This window comes from Temnothorax americanus, unplaced genomic scaffold, assembly GCF_048541705.1.
Source record: "Temnothorax americanus isolate GAGA-0224 unplaced genomic scaffold, ASM4854170v1 Scaffold42, whole genome shotgun sequence".
Lineage (NCBI taxonomy): Eukaryota > Metazoa > Arthropoda > Insecta > Hymenoptera > Formicidae > Temnothorax > Temnothorax americanus.
The window spans coordinates 1,122,693-1,143,508 of NW_027509570.1; the positions used below are offsets into that span (position 1 = coordinate 1,122,693).

At 44.6% G+C, this 20,816-nt stretch overlaps 1 protein-coding gene and 1 long non-coding RNA gene across 4 annotated transcripts in view; one reads left to right on the forward strand and one right to left on the reverse strand.

The window, feature by feature from the left end:
- LOC143902965 (netrin receptor UNC5C) overlaps positions 1-2,908 on the forward strand; it is a 32,796-nt gene extending 29,888 nt beyond the window's left edge. For all 3 annotated transcript variants that reach the window (XM_077416246.1, XM_077416245.1, XM_077416247.1), the window contains 2 exons: positions 356-1,313; positions 1,703-2,908. In XM_077416246.1, the coding sequence (XP_077272372.1) occupies positions 356-1,313; positions 1,703-1,874 (1,130 nt within the window). In that variant the 3' untranslated portion in view covers positions 1,875-2,908. The remainder of the gene's footprint in view (positions 1-355; positions 1,314-1,702) is intronic.
- The window catches only part of LOC143903015 (uncharacterized), a 177,158-nt gene that overhangs the window by 74,356 nt on the left and 81,986 nt on the right, over positions 1-20,816 (reverse strand). The window lies entirely within an intron of this gene.

Here is a 20,816-nt window from a genome sequence, read left to right on the forward strand (position 1 = left end):
GTTATATCCTGCTTGATTTCATGTTCAATATAGGGCATCGCTATAATACACCGGTTCTTTTGTGTTGGAGATAAAACTGTCTAAGGAAAAGAAAGAATTTAGCACAATTCTTGATAACTTCCTTTTACCCTTGATTGAAAAATCATACGCGCGTATATGTTAAGTATATTAAACACAATTAATCAAGTGAGTGTAATATGACGGATATTGCAACAACAACACCGGTGATAACGATAACGTACAATAACGGCATTAAGTTCGATAATTCGCGATATCACATTCACGCCGCTGTTATTTCCGCCGTATATCGCCCACGCCGTTCGAGTCTCGAGCCTGGTTTTTTTCCCCCCCACAGACGGAATAACTCAGTTATCAGCTGTGGTGACCTGCGGTCCGTCATCCGCGACCTTCAACAAGCCCGTGATCCTCCAATTTGAGCACTGCGCGATGTTGCATCCGGCAACTTGGGAACTGAGCGTTTGGGCATGCGACGGTATCAACGTCGACGACGGTGCGTCCTCGATCACGTCGAAGGATCATCAGTCAATTACGTGGAGCAGAGTACTGACTCTAGGCAACGAAACCATCAACACACCGCTGTTCACGCAGCTCGATCACGCGGAAGCTTTCATCGTGACCGAGCAACTCCGCGGCTACGTGTTGGCCGGGCAGAGCTGCGAGAACTCGATCGCTACGAAAAGACTGCGATTGGCGCTCTTCGCCAGCCAGGCCGGCCAGTGCTGCGTACGCGTTTACGCCGTGGAGGACACGAAGGCGGCGATGAAGGCGATCGTCGATCGGGAATCGCAAATCAGGGGCTATCTGTTGGACAAGCCGCGCACATTGCTGTACCAAGACAACGGGGAGTCGCTTTGCGTCAGCCTCGAGGAAGTCGGCAACGAGTGGCAGAGCAAGTCGCCCACGGAGCGTCAGGAAGTCCCGTTCCGGGACGTTTGGAACCGTCAGGAGAACGCCAAGCACGTGACCTTCGGCCTGGACACGGCCTTTGGCCCGACCACCACGAGGAGCTACAAGCTGCAAGTCTCGCAGGGAAACTCTGACACGAGACAGGTTTTCAGAATCGTTTACGACGGTGCGAAACAGTTGATCTCTTCGGGTAGCGTCACGAGGCCACTCAGAGAAGTCACCGTGGTTAGCAGCGGACACGCTAACAACGCCACGACCGACTCTACAACTCTGCGACCGTTCCGGTTTACGAGATCTCTGAGGAAGCAGCTCTGCCAATGCTTGGACCCACCGAACGCTCTGGGCAACGATTGGAGACTGTTGGCGCAGAGGCTTCAAGTCGACAGGTTAGTAACCCGGCCAGCAACTTTCCGTTTTGCTTGTGATTAAGAGTAAAGCTATTTCAAATACGTAGCTATATTTATGCAGAGCGAAGAGATTCATATCTTCAACGCAAATCAACCAACACAGTAATAGCAAATATTTGCTTTAACAATAAGATAATAACGGGTTAATACAATTTAATCGTCCATGTTAATTTTTTCATTTGCATGACTAATTTTAAAAAATCAAAATGTCCACAAAGTCTATTTAACGAAGTTCTATATTATTCACGTGTTCGTGTTTATCTCGTTAATATAAACTTTCCCCAAACGCGCTCTATTTCGTCAACGATATAACCGCCTGTATACCACGGTAATCACGCAGCCGGTGTGTATTCGTACGTGTATAACAGGTACATCAATTACTTCGCGACTAAGGCCAGTCCGACCGAGCATATTCTGGACCTGTGGGAGGCTAGGCACCGAGAACCGACGGCGGTAACGGATCTGCTGAACCACCTCAGAGTAATGGGCAGGACGGACGCCGCCACAATTCTGGAAGCGCAGCTCGGCCCGTGGCTCTGAATAAACCAGAAAACCGGATCTTGAAAAGCGTTTTCAGCGGTGAGTGAAAGTCGAGAGACCGCGTTGTACGCCCACCCTTGCGAGAGAAGTGATCAGTGAATCAGTGTGTGATCGAACGGCGAACCGATAAACTCGAAAGACCGATCGACGAGTGAAACGGATCGCCTCGAGTGAGTAAGTGCGTGCGAGAGAAAGAGTGAGACGAAGGAGGCAGGGGAACTGTCGGTTCTCCGAACGGACTCATCGAAACACTGCCTTAATTATGCGCGACAGAGCGTCGATACTTTGTAAATAAACGTGAGAGTTATAGTTATAGTGGAAAGCCCGAGGATGATTCTCTAAGAGATCCATGGCCGCATTGAGAGATCCACGGACTGAAGGAATGCTTATCCGAGAGTTCAAGAGCGCGACGTGAAAAAAACCCGCATATAATCATGACGAAGTAATTAGGGACTGTGCATTTATATAGACGGACATACGTGTACATATATACGAAGAAACTAACGCGCGCAGATACAGATGGATATATCCATTTTAGAGATGGATGTTTATATATATAAATATATGTTATATATATATAGATATATATACAGGACACCAAGTAAAGTTCGAGCGGGGATCGGCGATATCCGCGACACATTGACGCGACAAACGTAATTTTTTTTTTTTTTTTTTTTTTTTTTTTATCGATTTGTTAACACGAATGCACGCGAGCACGAGCGAGTGATTATTACTTTTCTGAGAATCGTGCCAAAATTACCTCGGTTTCGTAAGCGTATGTACACTTCCGTTATTGTTACATCAGAGGTTTCGTGAACGCCGTACATCTTTTTTATGTATGTCGACAATACAGATCGCGGTACACGAAGAGTACAACGGTTTGGCGCGCGTTGCTCACGAAAGCGAATGGAGCGACGCGCGATCGCATAAAACGGGCTAATTTACGACAAACATGATTTAAACACGACGATTTATTTGAGAGAATTGTATATTTGTTACTTTCGACGAATAAAATATTCTTGTATACCTCAGAATCAAGCACGTTCGTTTGTCATTATGGTACCCCCGAGAATTCCATCCCTCTTCCGTCTTTTAATAAAATATTTTATTCTATCGAGTTTATTAAAATGCGAAACTTTGTTTTCTCGTTTATATATTTGCTATGTATACTTCCAAAATGTCTTCAAATTTTTTATTTTATAACAAATTTGGGCAAATTTATTTTCACCTTATCTCAAATCATAGTCTCTTTGATATAAATGTGTGAAAAAGCAAACGCGGTATAATCCGCATTCCTAAAATCTCCACGTAGAATCTTTCGACGTGAAATCTCATATCCAGGATAAGACGCTGCTGATGCTGTAAAGAACGTTGCACCGTAATAACTCTGCAAACATACTTTATCGGCATACTGTCAATAATTTTTTGCCAGCGGAGGAACATCCTTCTTGGCCGGTATTAAAGGCGCACCTTTGCGCGCGCGAGCGCAAGGGCTGTATATTACTTCAATTTCAGCTTGTCTCCGGACGTATACGACAGGGACAAGATATTCTATCTTCCACCTCCTCGATCCCGGTTGCGACGGCCTTCCTCGGTTTTCTGCCGTCGAAAATATAGGTACGTACTTTTGCGGAAGTCGAAGGAGGCGGAAATAGGTGACAATGGACGTCGAGCGTCGCAATTTTGAAATGTCGATACCAGTCACGCGTGCTTTCTCTTCGTTTTCTCGGTCCAAGTTTCTCCATACGAATCTTTCCCCAAGCTTTCCCAAATTTGACAGTATTTCACGATATTTATGTAGTCTCGATATAATTCGCTTACCACATTTAAATTTTTAGAATGTCGATCTCTATCAAACATTTTTACATCTTTATCTATAAACAACGGTTCACCTTTGTTTAACACAAAAGAGAATATTTATCAAATAAAATCCCCAATAATATATGTAAAGTCGGTCTTTTTTAAATCCAAGAATAAGCTTCGTCAATTAAATGAAAAGTTAGTTTGCCCGACGCATATGTCTGTGAGAGCACGCAATGTTTAAATGGATTGAAACAAAAACGTTACAATAAATTCGACTCGGTCGAACGGCGGGGAGGAGCTCGATTATCGAAACCGGCGTTTCCATCGTATTTGTACGTATTAGTACGGTAAATTAAACTTTATCTGATTCAATAAATGCTTTATGTATATACGTACGCTGCTGAATTGTGGAAAACTTTCATCGCTGGCGCTGGCGACCCGATGTGCCGGAAATTAAACGGGTAAGGTGGCATTCGACGATGGTGGAATGGGGATATAGAGGCAAGAGGAAAGTATTTAAAGTTCTTTCTAATCGCGCGGCAAAAAATGACAAACATAGAAATTAACTTTTTGAAGCACAATTTTACAAAAATGCCAGCTGCATATCAGATAAACTGTTTAACTTGCTAGATAGAATTTCTTTACCATAGTATATTTTTTAACATAACGAGAATATATATATATATATATATATATATATATATATATATATATAAATTACAGTAACATGAAGCAAGGTTATTTTTCAACGTATCAAACGTACCAAACGGGACTTTTTACTCGATGAACGCGTGCTCTTTGTAAACAAGTTGATCGTTTATCACCTTTCTCTCTCTTTTTTCCAGCTTGAAAAATATTTTCCCTTCGCTTTTTCAGCGATATCAAATGGTAATCACTAATTTATTACTCATAAATGAAAGGTATAAATAAACTCGAGTTTCTAGTAAAAATAATATCAATCGAGGCAAGTAGTACAATTTTGACAAAATCGAGCTTGTTGAGTACGTTCTAAAATTTATGAGAAATGACGAATGACTCCGGCGCATACCTAATACTCAGAAATTAAAATTGTTCGGGCATTAAAAGGGCGCCCTCGCTGAGTAAAAATTCCGCCTCTCTTTTCTCCTTCTTCTTTGGGACGTTCTTCGCGAGATCGTTGCGTAAACGTAACGGAATGCACACAAGTGTTTTTCAAGTGCTCCAGCATGTTGTCGGTCAGAGAGAGACTAAGCGCTATAAAAATAACTCGAGAGAGCAAGGCTACTTCCTCTCCAGATAATACAAATGAATCTCTTGAACGGACTTTGTTATTCGCACGATAATCTATGATCTCCATTGATACATAAATTCATCTCGTTACTTAAGGAATAATCTTGCTTGCATTTCTTTCGCAATCGTACCTACATTTTGATGAAAGTCTAATTATTATTTTCTAAATTTCTGTTTATCTTCGCTAAGGTTGTCATCGTAATATTTAGCTTAAATATCGTAAACGATAAACAATGAAACTTTATACAGTTATTTATTTCGTGAGAAACTCAACGGTTCGAAGTACGGTATATATAGGTTCTCGCCTACTATACGGGACGGCGTGAAATATCGGGCCGAGTATCGCATATCGCTCGCCATTCGAAAGATAGTCAATGACGCATCGGCATGTCGAATTCTCATTGAGAATGCGCCTGTGAAAATAAGCGCCCCGATTCGTTCCTGTCGTGGTGAGGCGCTGGGCGGACAGAACCTCTCGTCTTTTTTCACTTCGTCAGATGTTCGCGTGGGTATACACGAGCGGTCTATCCGGCCGCTTACGTTAGAGCGAGAAGGTGGAGAGATAGGGCGTAAATTACAATAAAGCTGCACGCAGATCTCGCGCGTCTCTCTTCGACTTGAACGAGTCGCTCGTTCACGCGCGTCGGTGCCGCGTGTCGGCATTAATGACTTATTGGCATGTTGAATCATCATTAAGAAGCGCGGAGCGTCCAAACGCTCGCGTTGCGATTTCTTTCTTTCAACGGGCTTCGGATTCAGGGTCGCTTTTTTTCTCCGTCCGAAGCAGCATGCCAGTCGCGTCGCGTGCGCGCGGATGCTCGCGCGAACGTCCCTTCGTGACAGAAAGTGCAAGTAATAACACGCGTTGCAGCCGGCTTCGTCATTATTTTCTACCGTTTGATCGGCGCGCGCGCGCGCGCGTATACGCCACGCGTGTTCGAGTCACGGCACGGGCGAAAGGTCCGGATATCGACGTGCAAATGACACGTTAGACGGACGCCAGAATCGCCGTACTTGCGCGTGTATCCGCCCGATCGAAAGCTCCCGCTTAAAGGATATATCGTGTGTCGCAAGAATTTAAATTTATACCGAAGGCGAACACGAAACGCGCCTAATCGCGCGCGATAATTTTCCACGATTCGCGCGTGTTACGCGCGAGAGGCGATTTTTCGTAATGTTGTATTTCCTATCCACACGGTTTAACATACACGATATTTAACGACACACGCCGTACGTCGCCTTCGACACCGCAGGAATGCGCACGCTCACTATTCGCCGCTTTCGCGTGGATTCGCGCTATAATGCGTTACGCCTTCGTAAACCTCGCGCGCATTCGAGACGCGTCTCGCGGCGAGATAAACGCTCGTCCGAGATCGCCGTGTAAACATTCTAAATAAAATCGTTGGCATTTTGCAGATTAGCATTTCAATGATCGGAGATGAATAACGGTTTTAATACCTCGCGTCTTTGAGACGAAACCTTTGAAGTTGTATGTTCGGATGAACTTGTCTTCATAATAATCTCAAAAATTTACTCTTAAAATATTAGACAGTATATTTAAAAAACACTTCACATAATAGCATATCTAATTGCGGGAAAAAAAGCCGTCGACATTATAATGGCTTTCGAAAGATATTTATGAAAATTATGCAAAGATATGCGCAAGGTGTAAAAAGATGTAAAATGATACATTCACGTGAGTGTGTATAACGCGGGCGATAATTGCACGAGGTAGGCATTGAAAGACGCTTATCGGTGATTTACGGCACCGCGTCTCGTCGTTCGATCGCGCGAGGGAAACCACGAATCTTCCACGAGCGTCTTGCCTCAGACGCGAAACGCCACGTCTGCGAAATCTTGTAAATCCACGAAAGACACGTGTAAATACGAAACGGAGAAAATTACGGTGCTTTCCGAGCGCGCGTGAGAAATGCGGGCGTTTCAACGAGCGCGCGGATGCATATAATACATCGAATATCTCGCGCGTATATCTATATCTCCGTACAATACCAGCGGCAGGGAGACGTATTTATTGCAGGCTCCATTGAAAAATGCCATGTATATGAGAGCTCATATATAACGCACACGTAGCATTATTACATCGGACGGCATTCTTCTATACGAAATCGATTTCGGCAGGAACTGTCTTCATTCTTTTCAGCTTGCTCTCCGCAGGGCGTGCCTACCGTCGCAGCCTCCGACGTTTCTCCAATTTTCTTCGCTCATCGCTTCGTATATTATTCGCGGGGCTTACCGCGGTATATAGTAGCCGCAACAACGGACGCTCGGATAAACATCGTCTCTCTGCTGTTACTACACGCGATGTTCCCGCTCCGACGCCGATTTTCCACCGGCGAGAGCGCGTCTCATCGTTGAGACAAGTTAAACTCGAAAAGGTAGAAATGGGGAAAGTCAGCGACGGCGTATACGGTTTCCCCGAGAAATATCGCGATTTGTTTTCATCTTGTGTTTCAAAATAGTTTTCATGTTTCTCAAAACACGATACGACGGCTCGAACGATCTCTCGGCGCGAGTTTCACGTCGAATATATATATATATATTACCTGATAAATTAATAAAAATCTTACGTATTAAACTTATAATAATTTATAAGAAATTATTTTTTCCAAGTTTGAATCTAGCTGTATGAGATACATCATCTAATGATTGGCAGTTTAATATCCTTTACACATATGAGAGAGAAAGAGCAAACCGTTGCAATTGTATCGCCGACGTATACGTACATATGTATCCGCCCGTCCTATTGCCGACCTGATTCCGAAGACAGCAGATAAACGGCAGAACGGGATACCCGTTCGTAAACCCACGCGATTTTCGTGACTCACATCGGGATACGCGAGAGACGCTACGCTTCTCCACGTGTCACTTACAAATGGCTTCACGACGCGGAGCCGCATAATGTACGAAAGACAGCCGGCTAGTTTATCGCGCGCGTTTCAGCCCGAGACGCGATAAGATCGTGAAGACGCGCCGCGCCGCGCCGCGCCGCGCCCTGATCCTATCCTCGCAGATACGTCGCGTCCAATTAAATACTTTCCCTAACCCGGGGATAATTACGGTCGCAATTTGTTTTCGCGTAACCCGCCGCACTCTAGCCATTACTCTTCCTATACTTGGTCGCGGCGGCGCGGCGCGGTTCCTCTCTCGGGCAACAAAACAGATGCGCTTGCGCGTAATGCGAACGCGAGCGCAGCTGTTGACATTTGTTTTCCCCAAAATGTATTTTAATGTTTTTACGACAACGCACTGTTGATACATGCCTGATTATGCTAATGAGCAACGTAGTAAATTCTCCGCACAGTGTTCTCTCTGCATCATAATAGCTCCGCTGTATCATAGAGTTGCACCGCACGTACATGACCGTGCCTGTCGCACTATCAAGATCCATTTCGCAACAAGCCGTCCTCCCTCTTTCAGCTCCAGCATTCGTGTATTCTCTCCCCCCTCTCCCTCGCCCCCGTTCCGCCCCTCTCTCGCGCAGACATGTATACCTCGGCAACCCTTCCACGTAATATTTCACTCACCCTTAACGTTGAATCGAGTTAATATTTTTAAAATTCCTGCCATGACCCACGTCTCTCGTCACAGATTAGTTCTCACCCTCGGCGTCAAGCTCCTCGAGATCGTTTACGTTTTAATGGAACCGTCATGTATACAATCGCGCGAGCAACCACCGCCGAGATAAAAAAAAACGTTTCCGAAAAAGCACATCTTTCATGCTCGTACGTGCAACGGAGCTCGTATAAAGAAAGGAGAGGAAAAAAAAAGGAAGAAAGCGTGGAGAATGGAGCAACTCGCGCCGAGAGATCCCAGTGTTCAGGGGGTAACTTGACGGCGGTTGAAGAACGAAGGGCCCGGCGCATTGTGTGTCTCCAACTTTGCTCTCTCCGCAATACAATAAAATCCTCTTTGCACGGCGCATCATTGTTTAACGGCTGATTGACGTTGATCGAGGGGCACGCGCGTCGGCGCGTTCTTCTCCCTCTCGGCAAAAGTGTCACCACATGGAGAGACTCGCACGCTCGCGCGCAAAACGGACTACCCTCGCTCGCGCCGCACAACAAACGCGCGGGTAAATCGAGTACGCACACGTGCGATTCCCTGACTTCTGGGGATATCTTTGACGTCCGGACAGCGTTGTCAGTATCGAACCGCGTTGCGCGACGGGAGACGCGCGGGGAAGCCAGTGACGCGTGACACGTCTCTGGAGAGTCGAGGGCGCCGCTAAATAGAACGCCCATTAGTAACGAATACCGCGAGGAAATCCCCTTGTGCACCGCGAATAACTAATGCGGTCCGGGAGAAAGGGTACCGTGCGGCGTAGCCCCTTTGAGAACGATATGCGGTAGCGATAATTTTCTGTTACACCCGCTCGCACCGTACGAATAAAGGGTGCGGGTTTTCGGCGCGGCAGACTCGGCCAATCACGCGGCGCGCGTAATGACTGTTTAGCTTTAATCATCTTCGCGCGTTTCCGTGTAACGGCACGGCTCGCACGTTTGTCTAAGGGAAATTGTCTGCATGCGCGTACTGTTACAAGAACTGTTTGAACAACGGAGCCAGCTGGAATAAACGGCCATTAGGATTACGACACCAGATGCTAATTTGCGGATAACATTGGTGCTAATAGCAAGACGAAGATACTGTTCGATATGTCTGCATTCGTGTTTGGCGTTCAAATCGCAATAATTTACACGAGGCATATATGTTTCATGCAGAATGACGTAAATAAAAAATCTTTACAAAAATTAGCTCTCTTTGTAAATGTTACTTCTAAAGATTTAGAGAAGACTTTTACTAAAATATTATCAAGAAAAATGTATAAAGTTATATCGAAATTTGTGTTAATGTGTTTTAAAATAATGGATATGAAAAATATTAATAACCATTTAAGCCAAAATAATTATTCAATCGTCGTGCAAACAAGCGTTCTCGCATACGGTCCGAGAGGACGGAGAGCTGCGGTCTGATTAAATATGTATGATCACCACTCGGGATGTATTTTACACATTGTAATCACTACTGATAATTACGAACTTCTATAAACAGCGTCCGTACGGTTTAAATGCTTTTACTCATTGAATCGTTCGCGATCGAAACGTTATCGGCGGAATTGCGAAAGCTACGCGAGAGTAACAATATATCTGCACATGTATTTACAATAAATTAGTTAATTGCATAGCCAAGTGTAATTAAAAACGTTATTATCCTGACCTTAAATTAAAATCCAATATCACTCGTTTTTTTCCTTTTAGTTCGCAGAGTGATATCTCTTTCGAGGCTAAAGCAGGATCATAATAATATTCCGGTCCAGTCATCAGCGTATTTTACCGCCTCGTTCGCGCAAAATTCATGCGCTACCGTGTTACTATGCAATTAACGCGTTTCAACATCCTTTGTACCTATCAATTTGTACCTTACTTTCTGTGTGATTAAAGCCAGTCGCTGACAAGTGAAATCCCCCTGGTATACCGGCGAGAAAGTAGGCATTTCTCAGCGCGGAAACACCCGCTCGTTTAGTAACGTGGAAATCGTTACCCGCCAATTGAGATATCAATCTCGATAATCATTTAATCGCTAGATATCGATACAAGACGTATAAGACCTACGATCGTAAGACGCGATCGAGCGATTGGTGCAACGGCGGTTTGCGAAACGCCGGCGTTAGAGTAGTAACGTGCAATTAGAGATTTTCACGGATTAATATTAAATCCTACTTTACATGTTTACCGGCGACGGCGCATACGAGTTTGTAAACAGATGTAATGGACGAAGCAGAAACAGTGGAAACGAGTGGATTTCTCATGGGTTTGTAACTAGCGGGTTCCAAACAATTTTCCTTCATTTTGCATTTATGATTTATAAAGTTGTTGCGAGTTTGGAAGCATAATGAACAAACAAAGAGAACAGTTCCGTCTTTCGGAGAGAAAGAGAGAGAGAGAGAGAGAGAGAGAGAGAGAGAGAGAGAGAGAGAGAGAGAGAGAGAGAGAGAGAGAGAGAGAGAGGCAGAAAGAAACCCGTGAAAAGACACGTGAAAACTGCACGATCGTGCGAGCTAAAACCCACCTGAAATTGGCAGCTCCGCTCCGCACGGAGGGCGCTAATTTTGGAGGGTCGGCTCCGTGGCCCTGTAATTAATGGGGTTTGTCATCCGAGTAAAAAAGTCCCGTGGGTGCAGCCGCATCGGCGGGACGCAGCGGCGCGGCGCGATCGTTGATTGGTATCGGTAATTGGTCTGATTGTCTCATGGCCCAATTAATTTAATTATCTTTAATTGAGGGACACTCTTTCGCCGGACACTTCTTTGCCGCAACGCGCGCTTTTTTTCCCACACGCTCGAGCTATTTTTTCCGCTGAAAATCCAATAAACTCGCTCGAGTTTTGATTCCGGTGCGAGTCTTCGCGCGAGTTTCACCGTCGGAACGGGAGAAACCGCGCTCAGGGTTTGCGATATTAATAGAAATTCTAAGCTCATTACGCGCTCGCGGATCAACCTTCCACGCCATTCGTTACTGCCTCATCGCGTTATATATCTACATTCGAACACATATCGCACGTATCCATATGTTTATTACGTAAAACATATTTACAGAACTGGACAGGTAGTTCAATGAAGTTTGTATAGTTTATGCGTTTATATGGAACCTGGAAAATCTTCATTTGTGACTTCAGCAAAATATACAGGATACTTTAAGTAGATGTTACAGATACTTTAGCGTTATTAAGCAAATTTAGATTTAATTTGAAGATTTCATGTTGTACTATTTGCCAGAAAAAGTTCTACAGAACCTTTAAATTGTTTAGATCGATTGCACTTTCAAACTTCGCTTGTTAAGAAATTTATTGAAATACATATATAATGAAATTGATGAAAATTCAAAAGTTATATGATATATGATAATTATTCGGTACTATCAGTCATGGAAAAAGTAATACACTGTTAAATTCATATCATAGGGTCAAATTATATTCAATTTCAGTAATTTTTAACCATTCCTGTAGGTTATTACTGCTCCTACTCAATATATCATTAATTTAACTAAAACAATGTTAATTTAACAATGGAGTAATACAATTTTGTGTTAAAATAATAAACTTTGGTAGTTAAAAATAACAAAATGTTGTCTAACTCAAGGTATTGGTTTAAATTTCATCCTTTAATATTTATCAGTGTACAGAATTCACAAAATTCACAAATATTTTTTCGTTCATCTAAAACATTCTGTACAAGGTATTTAAGGAAACGGCATCAAAATGAGAGCAAATACCATAAAAACCTTTAATGAAGACTAGCGAATGAACCGCGGTAATATATTTGCACGAGACGTATAAAGACGCTAAAGTAGCGACGGAGTCGGTGGGAAACCGCGCAAGAGAATTATAAGTTTACGTCGCAGTCAGTTTTGTCATTCTTGAGCGCCTAGTTAATGTAAATTACGGGGTCGGCGGCAGTCTCTCTCGCGCAAAGCCCCCTTAAAATGCTACGGCGACGATATTGCCGAGTGTGCACGCGCGAGCGAGCGAGCGGGAGCAACGGTAGTAATGCCATGCAAATCTCAGCTAGTTTCGAAAGTTCGTTATAACAAGCTGCTAGAATTTCACGAGACGAACACGAGAAAAAGGGGGAGAGAAACGGTGCGCGGACTAAGCGGCGGAACGAAAAATTACGCGCTAACTCGCGACAGTGCTTCGCGTTATTTCGGTGCTAGCGACAGCCGCAAAACGGGGAAAAAAAGGGAGGAATCGTCGAGCTGCTAGACAATCCTTTGTGCATGAAAAATAGCTGAAAAATGAGCTTCCCGTGGATACCTTTAATTAAAGCTCGAAGCGAAAGAACAAAAGAACGCCATGCGCTTTCATCATTAAGCGAAATTATAAACTTGGAGATTCCTATATAGTCTCTCTCGACTCTCGACTAATTTTGTATTCTCTTCGTCTAAATATCCACATTACGTTGTGAAGTTATACGATACTTGACAAGGGAAATAGATGCAATAAACATGATAAACATGATTTAGCAGCCTAATTTGGTATAAGGACGTGTCTACGCGAAACAAACATTTCCAAAGAGCAGCGCGCGCAATCAATGCAAAATACCAACCGACACACGGAACTGGAATTCCGAAATAGGCGACGATCTCCGGATCGGCTCGAAGGCAGGCACGCGTCGCGCAGGCCGCGCAGCAATTTCCGGTTCGGTATTTTCGGATCGATTCGCAACCCCTTTTCTCTCGCTGCTGTCGACGCACAGCGCTTGGCACAGCGCGTTCGACGCGAGTACGGGTATTCCGTCCATTCCCTCCCTTTGCTCGCCTCGTCCAGTTCACCCTCGTTCGTTCAGGCACCCCTTGCGTCCAATTTTACTGCTTGTGCTGCTCGAGCGTGACAGAGACACGCGCGCGAGAGGAACAAACGGCGACGCGACGCAGAACGAAGCGGAGAGAAGGACGGAGTGGAGAGAGAGGGAGAGAGACCGACTTCCAAATGGATATTAATAGTTCTGCTTGTAGCACCCCGCGATCGTCGCTGATTACGCCGTTACAGCTGTTATCCTTGATTAAAGCTTCTGGGCCGGCGGGTGCTTAGACAAGCGGCGATGGCAGCGGCGCGAGAACGTGCGCTGGGAGGAAGACGCGAGAAAGAGAGAGACGGAAAGAGAGAGGGAATGAGAGGGGCAGAGGGAGAGAAGCAAAGCCCGGGCCCATTTATATAAATTCAACCGCGGTAGCGCCACGACAAACGGCCCCGGTGGGCCCCGTAAACAAAGCTGCTCCACTGCCGCTCCGGAAACCGGTTTAAAGCGCATCTGCAGCGCGTTGCGCGTCTGCATGTATATACCCGTAGCTACGCTCTTGTGGCATCTCGTGAGATCCACCGCATAAAATGCCGAGTCTCGAGTAGGTAATTGGTAATGACAGCGGCGACTGGTAAAAGTGCGTCGACGCGGCGCGTAGAACGCGATACGATAGCACGATACACGAGTTCGAGTCGGACTCGACGAGAGGAGGCTTCCGCTTCGTCGCGTCGCAGTGTGGGCGAACTGGCGCAATTAACCAGTAACAAGACCAATAAAAGTATCGTTAATCCTCGCGAGGCACTCAATGATAAACTCGCCGACGGTCCGCGCGCGACAATTGCGACAGGAAACGATAAACCTTCGACAATTCCGTTTGGCGAGGTAACACGATGTCGCGTCGATATCTCGTCTCTCGCGAAGACCCCACTCGGGAACTCGTTCGAGAGAATGCAGGAGATATTCGGGTCAGCCGTCGCGGACGTCGGGAAGAATTGAACGATATAATGCGGGGCAGGCAACGCGCGTGCTCCGCGTAATGGATCATTGATCAAATTAATGATCGCCTGCAAGAAACGCCGCGGCCGGCTCGTTAAAGCGAAATGTGAAAGTTTCATCATCGAACGGTAGACGAAGTTATCGATGCAGCAGATATCGTACGCTGATATTGTTCCAGATATTATAAAATTCAGGATAGAGGGACAGGAAGAATATTCTCTTGCCATCAATTTGCCTGTGCTTCATATTATATTTAAATACCTAATAATAACGATCTTTTCAATCCTTTGTGTCACGAATTTTTGCATCAGACCAATTTTTTTTTTAAAACTTTGTACCCGGGGATTTTTCGGGTCACTGATTAGAATCAAAAGTCAGATTTTTAAAATTTAAAGCCGATCCAATGCAACCAATAATCAAAAAATTTTTTAATTTTCATGAAAATCGGAATATGGGGTTTTTTTAGGTCGCTGAATATGAATCTGAAATCGCCAAGACACCATTATAAGAGATATTCAAACTATTTATTTGGATTTATAGTAAAAATATTGGTTTTTCTATATTTTTCAAAGATTATTTATTTATAAAAAAAAACGTAGCGAGAAAATGTGACAAAATTCTGAAAAATACTTTAGGGTGTCCTAAATAAGTGCCTAAATTGCCGTTTTAATATTGATAATAGTTTAATAAAAAATAAATTGTTTTTATAAAAAGTACAAATTTTAACTAATTCTTTATTTATAATAATTATGCAAATAAAAATTTACGGTTGCCTACTTTTTTAACACTTATTCATGTACTAGGAACTCTATGAAAACAAAAAACCAATACTTAACATAAAAAAAATTCGTTAAAATAATTAAAAACTGAGCGAAAAAAGGTGACGCTGAGTGTTGAAATATTTCATGATATAGAAATTTACATTTTTTGTATTTACAAAATTATTAATTATTAATATTAAAAAATCTCACATAGTACCCCTAATAAAGATTTAAAATGCCAAAAAAATATTAGAATGTACGAAATATAATTATAACGCACAGAGCTCGTTATAATCTTATTAAATACGTATGTTTTCGTTATAGATTTCATGTCTACGCGTGTGCGAATGCGTGTGTCCCGCATCCCGAAGTGCTCAATCGGGCATTAGATTAACAGACACGCGTCGTTAGTAAGAAATCGTCTAGAGCTCCTTGCGAGAGTATTTGCACGCGGATTACAAACGAGCGTGGAAAGTCGTGTTGCGAAAGCAAACACGCGTTTCTGTTATTCTATCAACTGCGAAACGGCGTGTGCGACGTGCCACATGTAAAAGCAAGTCCCGTCCGATATTTTATTGATTCTCTGTGAATCCGCGCGAATCCCACGACCGGAAAAGAAACGCAGCGTTATTATTTTTTTCGGCTAATATTTATGAAGACTGCAGCGTAGCTGTCATATACAATTGGGGAAAAAATAAACAGATACGCTTCTCCACGCGACTGCGAAAACCCTGAAATGTTGAGATTGACTTCGATCACGCAACGGAACATAAATCTAGACACCGTAAGGCAATTAATCCGGCTACAAAAATTGTCAATGAATAACGTCCTCTGTTACACCATCGTAAACTCCGAAACAACTCTATATATAAAGCACTTCGCGTTTAATTACTATATGGACTAACAACGTAAAACCTATATTTAACATGATCGTCTAATGCAGCCACGGGCAAATTTGTCGATCAATCGATTTTACGTGGAAGTGCAACAAGCCGCGGCGTATTAAAGCGAGAACAAAGATATTTTCAATTTCGGAAAGATACCATAACCCGTACGGAATCGATCGATCTTACCGATCTCCGCGGGGCCGGCCCCAGATCCCCTTCCTTTTCTGGCGTCGGCGTGTTCCACGTGTCGACGCGATACCGATCTAACAATGCGCGCCCTCAGCAAGAGGATTTCGTGTACGGCACTGTAGGGCAGGAGCCTCCGGCCTTCGTTATTTGCCGGCACGATTACGCGTAGGAGTTATATGGGGCCCCGTTTGAATCAACGGGGGCCCCGCGTAGTTAAAATGCCGATGTTAATCGCCCAGAGGCCTCGTTAGCGGCCTTTACCTCGCGGTCTTGCGCCTCGTTCTCCTCCTCCTCCTCCTCTACCTCTTCCTCCTACTTCCTCCGTTGTTCTCGCGGGTTTTCGATCCGGAACACGGGGGCCGACGTCACGAGATATGACTGTCGGGATGTACCCTCCGCGGGCGCAAATAGATCGCTCTATAAATAGCGGAGGATGCCTGCGCGAGAGCCGCGATTTGTTGCGGAGGCGTGGATTAATTATGTGTAAGAGGAGAATTACCGAGTCTTCCTCGGGCGACTCGATATTAACTCTTCCTCCCCGAGTGTAATATGAAAGCAAGGCGCATCTTTCTTATTTGAATTCGAAAGAGACAGATAGGAAAAGAAAATTTACTCAACGTTTAAAAATTAAAATGTAAATTGTAAACATACGCGTAGTAACTTATAATTGCAAAAATATTCAAAAATAAATAATTAAATTGAAAGCATCGTAATATTCTTAATCTATAATAAAGATGGAAACGGAGGATCCACATCTTCGACTGCTTTGTTAGCAACGCGCGTTTCGCGCCTCGGCCAAATTAAATTTGTCCCCCAATTCCGGTTGTTTCCGGTCCATGGCCGTCCTGGGACGACTTCGAGTGCCAATTTAACGGCATCTGGCAGTGGTCTGTTTTTCTTTAAGGGACTATCGAACGAGAGAACCAGATCCCGCCGCGATGTCATTCCCGAAAGGCTCTTATTCTCCTTTTAACTTCGCGCACTTTACGGCAAGGTAAACTTTCCTCCGCGGGCAAGGGATTAATAATCGCGCTTCTTCGCGAATAGAAACGAAATTCGCTGGATGAGATAACTTTGTTACGAAACGTTCAATGCGGAACGTATAAAGATTGTCGAGAGCGAAGAAATATAAAATACATATTTCGAATTCCTAATGAAATGCTTGCTTCCCCAACGCCGCAGGACTTCGTTATATATCTCGACCTAATTTCAACCTAACCAGTTCATTCACTTATCTCGTCGGAATTCTACCCCACATACATTGTTCCTTCTTATCCCACTCCGGAAAGACTCGATCTATCGAGAAACATCAATTCTCCCCACCAAAACTGCATTATCAATCGTCATTCGTAATCCCTCGCAGGCAACCTCAACGTTGCAATGTCATAGGGGAAAATGCCGAAGTCGTAGCCCTTCGTTAACATTAAAACGTCATCTCTTCCCTTCTACGCCTACGCCTCCTCCTCTCTTCCGCCCGAAAGAAAAGAAGACTCGTCGAAAGAGGCGACGCGAAGGGGAAGTAAGGGAAATTCGTTTACTCGCGAAAAAGACGCGCATAAATCTCGATACGCGCGGGGACACTGTGAGTCATCCTCCGTGGAACCCCCATGAAACTTTCGGCGCATCTCTCCCTCCAGCGTCATTGTGATCTTCGCTGCCATTAAACCGCGATTCCGAGAGAGACTCGGTATGGGTCAGCAAGAAAAGTCGGGCGCACAACGCAGAAGGAGGACCACTTCCCAACCCCGCTTCCTTCCACTTCTCGACTCTTACGCGGCTAATGGCACGTGGTCCGCGCCTCCGACTACGCACGTGACGCATGTCACAGCTATATATTCGTCTCGCTAGGCCTACGACTTGAGAAGGAGCGAGATGGAACGTGCGCGGTCTAGATCGTAAAGTCGTCCATACGACCGATCGTAAAACGACCGTCAAATATCGATCCTGGATATTTTGGAAACATGACGCAGCATACGGAGAATGTGAAATTCATTACCCAATCGTATAGCGAAAATAATTGCATTATATATGAAACTGTGAAAATAAACAATGGCAGAGAAAGAGCCCGACTGTGTTTTGGAAAAATGACCGATCACCCTAAAGAGTATTCCGGTTTTTCGAAACTTCGTAGTTTGACTTGATCTGTATATTCTGAAAATGCCGAACTGTACGGTCACCTACCTACGTACTTATTACAGAAAATGCCGAGCGAACAATAAAAGCCGCGCGAATCGCTCGTTCGTCAGGCGCGTCGCAAATGTCACCAATTACCGTAAAAATATCGTTTATGGAGTAACATTTAAGTGGATAATCGTTCCACGGCCGGTGTCGTAATAATGCGGAAAAGGTTACGCGGGTAAGTTCTAGCGGACGGAATTATACGGACGACAACCGCGCGGCCGATAATAGCGACGAGTCTACCCGTCTCTCTCTCTCTCTCTCTCTCTCTCTTTTTCTCTCTCTTTCGCTCTCGGATATATTCCTCGGGGCGCTCATCTCGCTGCATTCTCCACTACGAGACCGCTGCGTTTACCACTGCGCCGGTGCCGTAAAGTAGGCTACCGAGCGTAAACCCGCGCGCACGGAAGCTACGAGGCATTTGCATTATTGCAAATTTATGACTGCACCGACTACACCCCCTCGGACCCGACGCCAACCACCGCGCGGTCGTTCTCCGCCGTCTCAGAGATGTATTATGCATTATCTTTCCAGCACGTAGATCAACGTTAGTCGAACTTTTCGAAGGCGCTCGCTCCTGCCGCGATCGCGATATGCATGCTAAATCCGCGAACCGCGAAGGCGTGTGCATCGAAATTCACATTGCGAAATTACTTAACGTATCCTCCAATCATCTCCGTTCGTTAGTTCATAATTCATAATGGGTGATTAATTTCCAAAGCGCCCGTTTTTTCTCAGTATCCTGAGTCGGACAATGAGTAACGTTATAAGATAAATTGTAATTATGTTTAGCATTGTATGCCATTTATCTTTAACTTACAAAATTATGATCGATCATCCATTAATTCGATCTCGCTTGTACACAATAACAGCAGCGACACCCACTAACTCATGTGTGTCATAACTTTACTTTATTATTCTTTCACATCGTACATACGATAACGATCGAGAGACACGCGCAATACTTGCCTTTTCGGTACGCGACTAGTTTCGATTGACTTGACAAAAGATATTCATATACGCTCAGCACCCGATGGCGATATTAAAGAAGCTGTACCTTGGCTAGTACATGCCATGCCCCAGCGAACATTTCGAAATCATCGCGATGATTCATCGAATCGAGATATCGTACATACAGAGATCTTAAGCTTACGATTGCTCATTACGAAACCCGTATTCACGATCCCTTATCTACAATCATCTCTCTCTCGGTTACACGCGTATTATGTCCTCCAATATCTTCGTTCCCGAGTATCTATAAGATTTCACGGAGAGCCAACAGATGTCTTCATACTGGCGTTATTGTTTCGTAAGTCGTAACGTGTAACAAGAGTTCTCCTAAAGCGATTTATACGTCGATAGCGTCGCACGACTTTTCAGTAGCGATCGAGATACAATTGGATAAGGCTGATCCCGGGGAGCGAGGGTACTCCCTCGCATGTATATACTCCTTCGTGTACGTGTACGGGATTGCTTTCCGAGTGAGTTTCATGGCGCGAAGTATCCACGTATCGCGGCAGTGCAAGCGTGTCCATCGGCGCGATGAAGGTGCCTGAGGAAGTGGCGGCGCGTCACTATTCCGGCTATTCATGACCGGAGGCCTTTCTAAATCGGCGCAATAATTCATCGGGTATACGCAAGCCCAGGCTTTCAGGAATGCCGCTGACTAAACCCGGGGGCATCCCGTATTCGCGAGGGGCCTGGCAACTTGACAAGCCAATCCGCTCCGGGTGCCAAGGCGCCGTGTTCCTATTTGTACCGAAACAAAACGTATCCACGTGCCGCGCGGACCCCTGCCTGCTAGAGAAGATATCTCGTAGAGATCGCACGTAGCATGTACAAGCTTACCCACGCCTCGCATCGGCACTCTTTGCTAACCGTATAAGATTCGAAAACCACCTCACGGCACCGCAGCGTAAAGCGAAATCGAATGCGCTCACCAGGCGGAACAATTGAACTGGACCAAACGTAAATGGTATATATAATACGCGCCTCATTAGAAAAGTCACAAGTTGTCAATTATCTTTCGTTACTCATAAAGATATGAGTTACATTGTTAACCCTAGTAATCCACCAACTAATTATTGGAAGTATTAAATATCATTTGTTAAATAACAAATCTTCTTTATAAAAGAAATTGTGGATTTTCGTATCTGTAGATATAGATAAATATCATTATCACGAAATACAATTCTAGCCACACGAAACTTATACGTAGTATTCGTGTATATCTTCTTCCCCCATTGCTCTCGGTAATAGCGCTGCAAGTCGATTAATCCTACCGCGGGTATTCTCTATCACGCAAACGTCTTTAACTCGGGCTACTCCGACGAAGTGTCCAATTAAGATTTCTCCGCGAAATACATCCCCCCTGCAATCTCCCCTGTGGATCTGCAGTCACAAAGGGAAGGGGAGTCTCGTGCCGGTTGTGGAATCAGGAAATACCCTTCGCGAGAGTAAATCTGTCATTGAGGACAAGCGCTTATCGCCGCGGGTATAGGAATCGTGCGACGACAGGAATCCGCTAAATATAGAACGCCTT